General features: G+C 43.7%; 1 protein-coding gene across 1 annotated transcript; it reads left to right on the forward strand.

Moving 5' to 3' along the window:
- The first annotated feature begins 963 nt into the window (after positions 1–963).
- Positions 964–8,449, forward strand: LOC123077880 (transcription factor MYB36-like). The gene is made up of 3 exons (XM_044500238.1): positions 964–1,265; positions 1,358–1,484; positions 7,607–8,449. Exons 1-3 carry the CDS (start codon positions 964–966, stop codon positions 8,447–8,449), a joined length of 1,272 nt encoding a protein of 423 aa, XP_044356173.1.
- The last annotated feature ends 4,309 nt before the right edge of the window (positions 8,450–12,758 follow it).

Consider the following 12,758-nt stretch of genomic DNA (forward strand, 5'->3'; position numbering starts at 1 on the left):
CGGCTGGTTTTTTCATCTGTGTGGGTAGAAGACCATGGTGATAGAAGAAAGGAATTGATTGAAAGAAGGAAGAAGACCGTTTGATTAAAAGAAGGAAGGAGATTGATCACCGTCATGAATGAATTGATTGCCATGCATGGATTGATTGTGTTTGGTTACCTTACGTGAATTATTTGTTTACCAAAGATAGAGTCGGTTTGTCCAGCCAGATGAAGATAAAACCGGTGGAGGGAGAAAATAAAATCGCTGGAGGGGAGAGGAGGTTGTACGGCAGAGTTGGACGAATAGCAGGGAACATAAGAGGGGAAACAAAACACTCTATTTATTTTAGGTAGTAGAGATACTGTTGGCTAAAATCGCGCTTGCACTGTTGCGGGCCGGGCCGGGCCGGGCCGCGTTTGATCGAGCTGCGAGCATCCGGCCGCTCGTTTCAACCAGAAATTGAGTGTGCACTTTTAAGATTTTAGGAAACATTTATCATGCTATATCCCAATACACCCTATATTTAGCTACAAATGATCACGAAGCACGCCAACAGGCGTTCCGTTTCCCCTGAATTTGCACGCATACCTTCATACGGGCACGGGTGTTGTGCTTCACCATATCTGTACTGAGAAGTCTGACCCACCCTGGACCACACAAACCTCTCCAGAGACTGTGTACACCCGGTGCACAGGGTTCACAGTGAACTTGACAACCTATAGTCGGAATGTTATTGTCATGTGGGATGCCTCCTGGCCGCCTGATGAGGAGCTGGGGGCAGGATAATGGATGGGCCTATGGGGGCATGGTGGACCGTCCCCTTCTATATCAAGCACAGACCCCTCGACCCGTCTCTGATACAATCATTTCTCCCGCAGAAGAGCAAGAGACTACTCCCTTTTCTTCTAGCTTTGCTTGCCCCATATCTACCGCAATCCTTCCTACTACCATTACTCCAATCTGACCTTGGAGGCCGCGCTGATGGCTGAAGGGAGTGCCTGTTTCTACTGGGACGTGGCGGCCACGAGCTACGGCCATGGAGGTGTTGCACAACACTTCGTCCATAATGATGGTGGTGCTCTAGCCAGGGGGGTCATCGTCCCGGGAGCCGTATCAAGGGCTTTTGGTGGCATCAACGAGATGGATCCCACCATCCTCCCCGGCTACGGTAGCAGCAACGCCCCTATGGCAATCATGACACCTGCTCGGGAGCCGCCGCGTGCCAGATCTAGCGGCCGGAGGCTCACACGGTTCAAAAGGTCCTGGACCATGGAGGAAGACACGTACGTAGAAAATCCAACCCTGGATTGCAAACCTTTTTATTTGTCCTTCATCAGCTGCATCTTCGTCAGTTTTGTTCATGATTTGGTTGTAGGTTGCTCAAGGCGAAGGTGCAGGAATTTGGCAAAGGGAAGTGGACGAAAGTCGCGTTGTACCTCCCCGGCCGGAGCGGGAAGCAGTGCCGGGAGAGATGGGTCAACCAACTTGACCCCAACATTGAGGTGATCTCGCCAGATTTAAATTTCTTATCTCCCTAGTCCCTACTAGTTGCTTGATTCTGTGGAATTTTGATGATTTATGCTTGACTATGTTTACGGAAAGAAATTCTTCATTGCGTTAATCTAGTTCATCACCATTCAGGAGTGGGTATTAACTCCCGGATAAATAGTTAGTAGTCTTGCATGTCTTTAGTCTAATCAGTAAATGTGGTAATTAATTTCTTCATTTAGGGCACTAAATGATCACCCAAGTAATTTTCTGAACAAAAAATTGCAGGGAAGTAATTTTCTAAAATTAATAGGGATTGATGTTCCTACCCACAACATTAGCATTTGAAATGTGTACAAGGCTTCTATGTTCAATCCGTAAATAATAATAAAAAATCTCACTTGCACAAATATGAAAATTTACTACTCCCTCCATTCACAAAGATAAGATGTTTTGGATATTTCAATATGAACTACATGGACTGAAATAAGTGAACAAACACGCCAAAACAAATCTATATAACTACATTCGGAAAAGAAGTTAGAACGTCTTATATTTGTGAACGGAGGGAGTAATTGACATGGTGTCTCATTTCTTTAAACTAGATAATTGCTCGTGTGTTGCAACAGGAGTATAAACATTCTCATAGATTTGCTCGTGATCGCACGTCTATTATTATATTGGTCTATTATAATCTAGCAAGACTTTGTATACAATTGTCATGATTTACCTGTCATCTTATTGTTAAGCACTTATTTGGTAAGAATTTATTGACTTATCAAAGAAAATAGTATTTGTGAGAAAGATCGGATATGGGAGTCAAAATGTCATCTTATTGTTAAGCACTTATTTGGTAAAAAATTATTGACTTACCAAAAAATATTATTTTCTGAGAGAAAAATTAGAGATGGGAGGAAAAAATCAAATGGGAGAACGGAATGGGGAACCATATATATAGAGAGGTTGGACGAAGGAGAGGTGAAATGGGAACCTTAGGTTCTTTTTAAGTACTAGACAAGAGATTCTTGGCAAATTAAAAAAATTATCTTGATTATTTGTCTTATTGCTTCTACCTATTTGTGAGTAGCCACAATTTGATTTCCCTAAAGTAAGAGTCGATGTTCCAGCCCACAAATTAGCATTTCAGACGTGGCACTTTCATTAGTTGAATCTTATGATTATACGTCCAAAAAATTTGCACCTATAATTTGGTCACCATTCGGAAGTGGGATTAACTCCCAAAAAATAGTTAGTAATATTGCATTTCTTTAGTCTACTCAGTAAATGTCGCAATTACTTTCTTCATTTAGGACACCAATTGACCACACAAGTAATTTCGAGAAATTCATAAGGATAGATGTTCCTGCCCACACATTAGCATTTGAAATGTGCACAGGAATTCTGTGTTTAGTCCATAAATAAAAAAACCGCACTTGCACTTACAAATATCCAAATGTGCTAATTGACATGGTGCGTCCTAATTTTTAAATTCTTCTCCACTAAGTGATCTCCCAAGCGTTATCGAATTTGGACAGCAATAGCAAGTGACCGTTCACTGTCCAGGATGGCATTTACAAATGGCACGACTGGCAATTTTAGTGCTGGGGTGGTATTTTTGACAATAATAAAAAGCATGGCATTTTGTTTATTTAGTGCATTTTTCATTAAAAAAATTGCCACCGTCAGATCTTGATCCTGTGGTCTGTGGGTCATTTGCTGGGATTTCGTCCCCAGGAACGTTCTTGAGATAGAGATAACATTACCGATTTTTTTGTCTTGGTTATTTGTCAAAGCTGCTACATATGTGCGACTTGCCTCAATTTGGTATTCCCTAAAGTAAGAGTCGTTCCAGCACGCAAATTGCATTTGATATGTGGTACTTTTATTAGTCCAATCATATAGACAAAACAAGTCACATGCTGATAGTCAGATACACATGTCCCAAAAATTTGATGGTGTTTATTTGTGAAATTGTTGCTTTTTGTATATTATGATTTTCCTGGATTTAGTGAATATGAGTAGATGTTCCTGCTCCCGGGTTAGCATTTGAGATATGTGTGGGCTGTGACAAAATCAAGCTCTCCTCCACTCCCTCCAGACCGGACTGATTGTGCAAGGCGGACCCTACTTCGGTATGTAGGTATGGCCTACTTCGTCGATGGAGATGTGCATGCCACGAGCCCATGCACCAAGCCCCCTTACCCACTGTCATGAGCCCTATGATGAGTTGTGCACAGCATCAACCCATGCACCAAGACCGCCCTGTTCCCCTTTGGGCCTAATGAAGAACCACATGCCCATCGTCATGCCTCGCTTCCTAGCATTCCTAGTGCTCTTGAACAACAACCCAATGACGATGGAGATGGATGCTTTGCATGCTAGTTGCGCTCCCGGCAGGGCCCTCCCCTGGCGCACCACTTTTTGTGCCGGTGTTGCCTCCCATTCTCCCCGCTCCTAGCTCCACACCACCCTGGTCATCCACAACAAGGAGGAAGACGCTCGCGAAGGTCACCGATTTAGAAAAGTCAGCATAGCCCATGCATGTGTGCCAAGAACGAGGTCATTCCCATCGCCCAGCTCCTGCAGAGGCTTCTCTGCCAACAGATGGGAGTCATTGGTGAGGCTGAACAGGTCAATAAGGAAGAGGTTGACTGTTTCGTGGCTCTGTTCTAGGAGAGGCTGCCAGCCATAGCGTCACGCTCCGGACGCTTTTCAAACTTGACTACGATTTGATGATAGTTCAACTTTTTGGATGTGCTAGTGGGGCATGATTTCAATATGGTATCCAAGCCAAGAGGTCTCAAGTTCAAGACCTTACCAACACATTATTAAAAAAGATTCTGCGGCCTATATCGATCCCACTCCTCAGGACTAAAATAGCCTAGATGTGAGGGGAAGTGTTGAAACATATTGCATGTTTCTCTTCATCAGTTCAATTTTTTTGGATGAACTGACTGGAGCATGAATACAGTATGGAGGATGCTTTGATGGAGCATGGTGGTGAAGGTGGCCATGCGATGCCATGGCCAGCGAGCGAGTACGTCACGGGGACAACCTGGTCCCTTGTTTCACCTAATGATGTATTCATGATCCATCACCGAGTCTCTCCCATGTTTGAGACGATATATAAGTTTTTTCCTCCTCCACCCATTGATCCTCAGGTGAAAGTAACGAGTTTTAGCACCTCCCTAGTTAAAATTTGCGATCCTCGAGATTTGTCGCTTGGTTCCCATGACTTGATCCCCTTGTTCACCAATGACTATTTTGGGCTTATTGGCCTTATGCATGCCGTGGCCAAGCTTATTGACAAAACTCTTTCCATGAGGTTGGCTCTGGAAATGAATGATATAGTTTCCATTGCACAAAGTTCTTTCATTAAGAGGATAAGCACCCACGATAACTTCATTTATGTGCCCAATGTGGCTAGAAGATTATACCACATCAAGACACATATGCTCTTCTTCAAGCTCAACATAAAGAAGGCCTTGGATTCTTTTAGGTGGGCCTATTTTACAGCAATGTAATTTAGTCACCACGGCTTCCAAGGCCACTTCTGGGGATGGAACTCGACCCTTCCCTCCTCGACTTCTTCTTGAGTTTTTCTCAATGGGATTGCTGAGGATCCGATCAAGCATGGTCGTGGGCATTTTCAAGGGTCCGAGCTCGGCATTGACCCGCTGCACCATATATTTAGCAAGTATATGACCTAAGGAAAACTTCATCCTCTTGGTGGGCGTCGCACGAGCATTCATGGTTCCCTTTACCTCGATGATGTGGTTGTTTTATGTGCCCCTATCAAGCAAGAAGTCCAATTCCTCGCCACCAAGTTTGCCTCTTTTGGGGATACTACTAACCTTGTTACAAATTGCAAAAAGAGCCTTGTTTCACCTATATGGTGCAATAACAACAACCTTGATGACATACTCTAGTCCTTCCCGACATGTTTCTTATCCTTCCCATATGTTACCTTGCATTATCCCTCATGGTCAAATATTAAGGGTGGTCCACTTGCAACACTTTGAAGATTAAGCCACTGCGAAATTAGCACCTTGGAGAGGGAATCATGTTGATACCGCGGGCCACATGATCTTGGTCAAGGTGGTGCTCACGCGACTGTGGCCATACACCATCTTACACTGTTTGACCTCCTCGTGAAGGTTTTTAAGAAGATTGATAGCTTGAGGTTTGTCTATCTTTGGGTGAGGACAGACAAAGTGACCGGAGGCAAGTGCAAAATTAACTTGGAGCAAGTTTGCACTGGAGGAGTTTGCTGGTTGGAAATTCTTTATCCTAGAAGTTTGCCAGCGTGCTTCACTTACTATGGTTACGGATTGACTAGGATGAACCACAAGCGGTGTGGTGCGGTATGTGGATGTCATGCAACAATGATGAAGTAATCTATTAGTGGCGGCCACTTAAGTATGATTGCTAATGGAACTAAAGCCAAATTTTGAGAGTCGTCATGGCTGGAGGGACTGATGCATAAATATATCGCACCATTTAAAAAATCCTGCAAGAAAGGCGGCATCGTGGACAAGGTTTTAAGAGATAAGTTTTGGGTTCTACAGACTGGTAGTCAAGGAGTCCTCAAATTAGAGCACAGCCAATAATTCATCATTCTGTAAGACAAACTTGCCAATGCATGTTGTCATCCAACCAGACATCCAGATACAATCATGAGAAAGCTGACCAACAACGGGAGTTATACCGCCTCATCGGCTTACAAAGGCTCAGTTCGTCGGCCTCATCTGATCCAACTTACATGCCATAACTTAGAAGGTTTGGGCATCCTAAACTGTAAGTTCTTTGCTTGGTTAGCCATCGAAAATATGATTTGAATGACAATGGTTGCAACGTTGTGAGTGACCAAATTGCAACCGGTGCCCTCTTTGAAACCAAGTGCAAGAATTAGTGGCTCACCTCATCATCAAGTGTCGGTTCTTGCCTCCAGTTTGGAACGACGTGATCTATTATCTTGTTCTTCATGCTAGTATGATGCTTTCTCCTTGTTTTGATACAGTAAAGTCTTGGTTGAAAGAAGTCCTCAAAAATTGGCAACCGAGGAAATCTCTACATTCTTTGCTCCTTCTTATTGGATGGGGGATTTCTAAGGAAAGGAATCTATGTGTCTTTCAAAATAAAGTGAGGCCGGTGGCAACCATTGTTTGCCTCATCCAAGATGAGGGGTTTCTTTGAGCTATCGTGGGGGCCAAGCATTTGAGTAATGTAATGTAGGAGAGTAATTTGGTGTCTTTGTGGTTGTTATTTTACAAACTTCTGTTGTTAATCAATAAAGAGGTAAATGTTTTTCCTTGTTCCAACAAAAAGAGCACTTGAGTTTTTTACTGAAAGTTTTTAAATCTCGGGAACCTCAAATTACACAATATTGATTCCCAAAATTTTAGCAAACACAAAATCTGTGTATTTTTAATAAGATATCTACAAAATAAATAAGCCATGTCACTTTTTTGTATGGGTCAATCCTCTCCAAATAATTATCCACATACTAACTTTTTTCCTTTCATTTTTTCTATCAGGCTCATTCCACCGTTTCATCAATTTATATGTGACATAGATCAATTTTGTGAGAGTATCAGGCTTAGTTGGAAATTTTCTCACCAGTAGATTCCTGAGATACTTTGAGATTCCTTAGATAATTTGAGATTCTAGCTATGTTTTCTGATCTTGGCAAATTTTATCTTGTTTCAGAGTGTTGCATTAGTTTTTTTTGTTTCAATGTGTTCCATTACATAACAGCAAAAATCTGACCTGAAACAAGTGCATTCTTATTTGTTGGTACAAGAAAAAACATTATGATGGATTTTGAAACAAGATAAATGTTTTAATAAAATTTTGGTACTCTTAGACAACACAAATTTTGCAAACAACCATAAAAGGTAAGATAAATCTCAAAGCAATGACGAATGGTGGGTGCATGCACGGCATATCCATGCATAGTAGAAAAATGACTCTCGGTTGACTTCTAAAAAATAATGCTTCCGTGCACATGAGTGTCGTGTTGTGTAAAAAAGGTAAAGGTAGTAGATATTACTTTCGATGTGTTGTGGTGTGTTCAATTGTACTTCAATGGAATGTTATGCCATAATTAACCAACTCACAAATACTTCCCTTGCAGAGGAAAATATGGACCGACGCAGAAGACATCAAGCTGATCGAGCTGCATCAAACCTGGGGGAACCGCTGGTCGGTGATCGCCAGGCTACTCTCAGGCCGGTCGGACAACGGCGTCAAGAACCACTGGAATGCCACCAAGCGCAGTCTGAACGCGAAGCGCCGGCTCAAGAAGAGGAACAACAAGCAGCCACCTCCTGGCCAGCTCTCCCTTCTTGCGGAGTACATCCGCAGCATGGAGCCGCACACCAGATCACCCGCGGAGACATCTCTGGTGTCCCCACCATTGTATCATGACCAAGAGCATGGTGGGAAGAAGGGGATGGCCGGTAGAGATGCTCCCGTCATCATCGCCCCTACCGCGCAGGTGCACCCGACCTACCCCAATCCGGCCATGACTGGTATGCACTACCACCCAAACCTGGCCAACATGCAGTACTGGGCGCCGGATTTGAATGTCACCGATGGGCCAAATGAGGGGTACCCATACTACATCCCTCCCAATACGCACCTCAACAACTGCCTGCCATATGGTTTGTCGCTGACACAGATGGTTAGTGAGCAAGACATCCAGCAGGCGGCCAATGCGAGCATGAACATGTACGCTTTCACCGGACAACATTCCCTCCCGGCGAGCAACCTAAAGGAGGTGGCAGGGATGCACCGTGAGTGCTCCGCCAATAACCAACTGGGCAACATGGGCGGTGGAGCTGGCGGCTGGTCCTACTACTACGGCATAGACGCCGCTGGTCCGAGCAGCCCTGCTGGAGGTAGTGCCAGCGTTAGCGACCCTGATGACATCGACGTGGTGCAGATGGCCTCGAGGGTGTTTGCCGCACAGTACTAGGAGGTGGTCACCCTTCGATAGACTAGATTCAAGTGAGACATATATGTCCGTGGAGGATTTCATGTCTAAAGGGAACAATGAGATTGTATGTGTGTTGTGCTTATGTACTTTCTTTGATTTGAGTATTTTGTAGAAGTACTTTATGTGGTCCATTTGGGGAAGTACATTAATTTCTTTGCATTTGCTAATCCTTGGGAAATTGTTTCAGTAGATTTCAGTAGAGAAGAGGTAGAAAAACGAGGCAATGTCAAAGGTGAAACCGCCGGCCGCAGCATATCTAAAGTGCCCGAGACGAAAACGACGTTGCTGGCCTCGGCATCTCCATGGAGGACTAACAGAGGGTTGATAGGTTTAGATTGAGAGGTGTGTGGTTGTCGATGACAAAATATGTGATACGATGGGTGGGAATTAGAAGGAAGGCATGAGCGGCAGCAGATCGGACAAGAAAGGGTAGTGAGGCAACGTGCGACAACGTTGTTAGTTAGGGTGGAGGCGGCAGTGCTGCCGATGATATGAATGGGTCAGTTAGAAGAGGAAATCACTAGTGGAGGAAGAACGGTGGCCAGCAAATCAACTAGAACAAAAAAAAGTAAAGGTTAATTATATGGCTCTTACTTTGTTGTACTAGTTGAGACTCACTTGAAGTTCAGATGATAGAGTTGAACAACTCCAGTTGAAAAAAATGTAGTTGTGTCCCAAACATTACAATTCATATAGTGTAGCTGAAATAAACGATGTAGTTCAAAAAGTGCAATTAAAACACGCGATGCAGTTGAAACATTGTTGTTGAACAAGAGATATATGTAGTTGAAACACATGAAAAATACAGCTGAAACACATGATGAAGTTGTCAAAATGTTGTTGAATCAACTACATAAAGTGTATACTAGTTTCTTACCAACTAAACATTTATGAGTTAGCATTTCACTTGTGCATCTACTTACAGCTGAAATCATTTGACTAACCATGTGAGACAACAAAAGATAGAAATTTCTATAGCTAGACACCGGGTCCTCCCCATCTCCTTGCTAATGTGTGAATAATGGATCTAGGAAAGACCCATGTTACCAGCCAGGACCAAAAACAAGATCTGAAGAACCTCCAAAAATCAAGACTCAAGTTTGTTAGACCCTCGAGCCTAAAAATTAGAAGTCAAGCCAACCACCTGAACGTGTAGCCCATTCCATGGAAATACATCCTGGGTTGATGGAAACTGATTCTAAGGAACAAATGTTTCGGAAAGTCAAAAGGAAATCAATGCCCAAAAATGTAAGCGATATTGATCCAAAATCCAAATTTAGGCCAGCCACATCAGTAGTGCAGAGACATCTTGTGCAAATGGTTTTTACCCCTTTCAGTAACATAGTTTCCAACCATCACCTTGCTAGTGTGGGTGATAGGGGGGTCCATCCCACGTGACTCAGATTAATCGTCTGTGATAGGGTGGAAGCATGCATACATTTGGTGAACAAAATGTATGTGATGCCCGAACCTATCCCACACGCGAATTGTCTGACAAGCATTTGTGATATATCAAATTCCTAAAATGCTCCATCCGTCGCACTCGTGTGGAATGGCATAATTATCACACTCGCTATTATGTGATGCAATGTTTATGATGCAGATGACATCATAAATAGTTCGTGATTGTAAAGTGTGTATGGTAGGGATATTCTACTATATCTAAATAGAAGCCCCCCACTACATGATTTCTCTTGACATGCAAGCTATCCACCTTAGTGGTCCCAGAAAATCAGCAACTCTTCCATGTATAATGCCACGTCATGCATTCCATTACCAACAAGAGCTGAAGGGACAGAAACATAATTCCAACAGAACGGACCAAACAGAAAGTCTGGATATAGAACAACCTCTCTCCACCCAAAAGAAATGCTTGAGCCCTCTTGCAAGTCAACCCATCCATCCTACTTCCTTACATATTTATTTTCCCCACGTCCTCATGGCCAGGTTCCTTGTCTACGTGTGAGCGCTCATCCGGAACCACCGTCGGTCCAAATCAGCTTCGTAGCTTTCAAAGGATTCTCTCTATCTATTCCCCTTGCCGACGTTATCCTGTGATGTCTACTACACAACTTATTCTAGTAGACTTGTGTTGGGCCTCCAAATGGATAGTTTTGTAGGACAATAGGAAATTTTCCTCAAGTGGATGACCTAAGGTTTATCAATCCGTGGGAGGCATGGGATGAAGATGGTCTCTCTCAAACAACCCTGCAGTCAAATACAAGAAATCTCTTGTGTCCCCAACACACCAAATACAATGGTAAATTCTGTAGGTGCACTAGTTCGGCGAATAGATGGTGATACAAGTAAAGTATGGATAGTACATATAGGTTTTTGTAATCTAAAAATATAAAAACAGCAAGGTAGCAAGTGATAAAATGGAGCAAAAATGGTATTGAAATGCTTGAAAACAAGGCCTAGGGTTCATACTTTCACTAGTGCAATCTCTCAACGGTAATGACATAATTGAATCATATAACAATCCCTCAACATTCGACAAAGAATCACTCCAAAGTTTCTATCATAGAACGTAGGACGAGAACGTGTATCAATCCCTATGCACGATTACCCCAATGTCACCACGGGAATCCGCAAGTTGAATACCAAAACATATATCAAGTAACTCAATAGAACACCCCATTGTCACAGCGAGTATCCACATGCAAGACATATATCAAGTGATGTCAAATCCAACATAGCAAAATGATACGTCTCCAACGTATCTATAATTTTTAATTGTTCCAGGCTATTATATTAACATTCTTGGATGTTTTATAATCATTTTATAGTCATTTTATATCATTTTTTGGTACTAACCTATTGACATAGTGCCAAGTGCCAGTTGTTGTTTTCTGCATGTTTTTTACATCGCAGGAAATCAAAAAACATCGCAGGAAATCAATACCAAACACAGTGAAACTTTTTGTGGATTTTTTGGACCAAAAGACATCCAGTGGGATGGAGAAACGCATGGGGGGTGCTCTGGGGGGAGCATAACCCACAAGGGCATGCCAGGAGGCCCAGGCGCACCCTAGTGGGTTGTGCCCACCTCGGGTGCCCCTGAACTGACTCTTTGCTCTATAAATACCCCAATATTCCAGAAACCCTAGGGGAGTCGACGAAAATCAATTTCAGTCGCCGCAGAGTCCAGAACCACCAGATCCAATCTAGAAACCATCACGGAGGGGTGCATCATGTCCATTGGTGCCTCTCCGATGATGCGTGAGTAGTTCTTTGTCGACCTACCCGCTACTAGAAAAAGGGCTGTTAGTGGCGCACCTGTTTTTGCTATTAATGGCGCACTACAGGTGCGCCACTATTACCACGCCACTAGTAACAAATACTAATGGCGCACCTCTGGTGCGCTATTAGTATTGCAGGTAATAGTGGCGCACCTTGTAGTGCGCCATTACTATTGCTACAGGTGCGCCACTGGTATTTTTTTTTAATTTTTTGATTTTTTTTCTGAATTTTGAAGGTGGAAAAATAGTGGTGGTGCACCGTCTAACCCCCACCGTGTGCCATTGCTATTTTTGAATTTTGAATTTGGATCTAGATCGCAATTTTTTGCCCTTTTTTTGCTCATTTTTTTGCACGATATTTTTTCAAATTTTGTTCTCGTTTTTGGATCTTGTACGTTCTTTTGTCGGAGAGGAGTTCGTCGGAGAGTAGGGCCGAGGAGAGACCGTGAGGAGGAGGAGGTTACCGGAGAGGAGCTCGCCTACATCATCGGAGAGGAGGAGGAGGTCACCGGGGAGGAGCTCGCCTACATCGCCGGAGAGGAGGAGGAGGTCGCCGGAGAGGAGTTCACCCGAGAGGAGGGAGGAGAAACCGTGAGGGGAGGGGAGAAGAGGAGGGAGGAGGAGCTCACCGGAGAGGAGGGAGGAGGAGATCACCGGAGAGGAGGGAGGATGATCTCACCAGAGAGGAGTAAGGAGAAACCGTGAGGGAAGGGGAGGAGAGGAGAGGAGGGAGGAGGAGGTCGCCGGAGAGGAGGATGAGGAGGAGGTCGCTGGAGAGGAGGAGGGGAGTATGGTGGAGGAGAGGAGGGGAGATGGAGTGGAGGAGAGGAGGATATGGAGTGGAGGAGAGGTGGAGTGAGGAGAAAAATGAAGAGGTAAGGAGGAGAGGACCCCGCCCATCCATATATACGGCATAGTAATGGCGCACCGTGGGCAGGTGCGCCATTACTAATTTTGTTTGATTTATTTTGAATTTTGAAGGCGGGAAGATAGTAATGGCGCACCTTAGGCAGGTGCGCCATTACTAACTTTTTTTTTATTTTTTT

The sequence above is a fragment of the Triticum aestivum genome, chromosome 1B (assembly GCF_018294505.1).
Source record: "Triticum aestivum cultivar Chinese Spring chromosome 1B, IWGSC CS RefSeq v2.1, whole genome shotgun sequence".
In the NCBI taxonomy this organism is placed as follows: Eukaryota; Viridiplantae; Streptophyta; class Magnoliopsida; order Poales; family Poaceae; genus Triticum; species Triticum aestivum.

Coding starts and splice junctions, on each gene's coding strand:
- LOC123077880 (XM_044500238.1), top strand. CDS start 964: ATGGCTGAAGGGAGTGCCTGTTTCTACTGGGACGTGGCGGCCACGAGC. Junction 1,266..1,357: donor TGGACCATGGAGGAAGACAC/GTACGTAGAAAA, acceptor ATTTGGTTGTAG/GTTGCTCAAGGCGAAGGTGC. Junction 1,485..7,606: donor AACTTGACCCCAACATTGAG/GTGATCTCGCCA, acceptor CTTCCCTTGCAG/AGGAAAATATGGACCGACGC.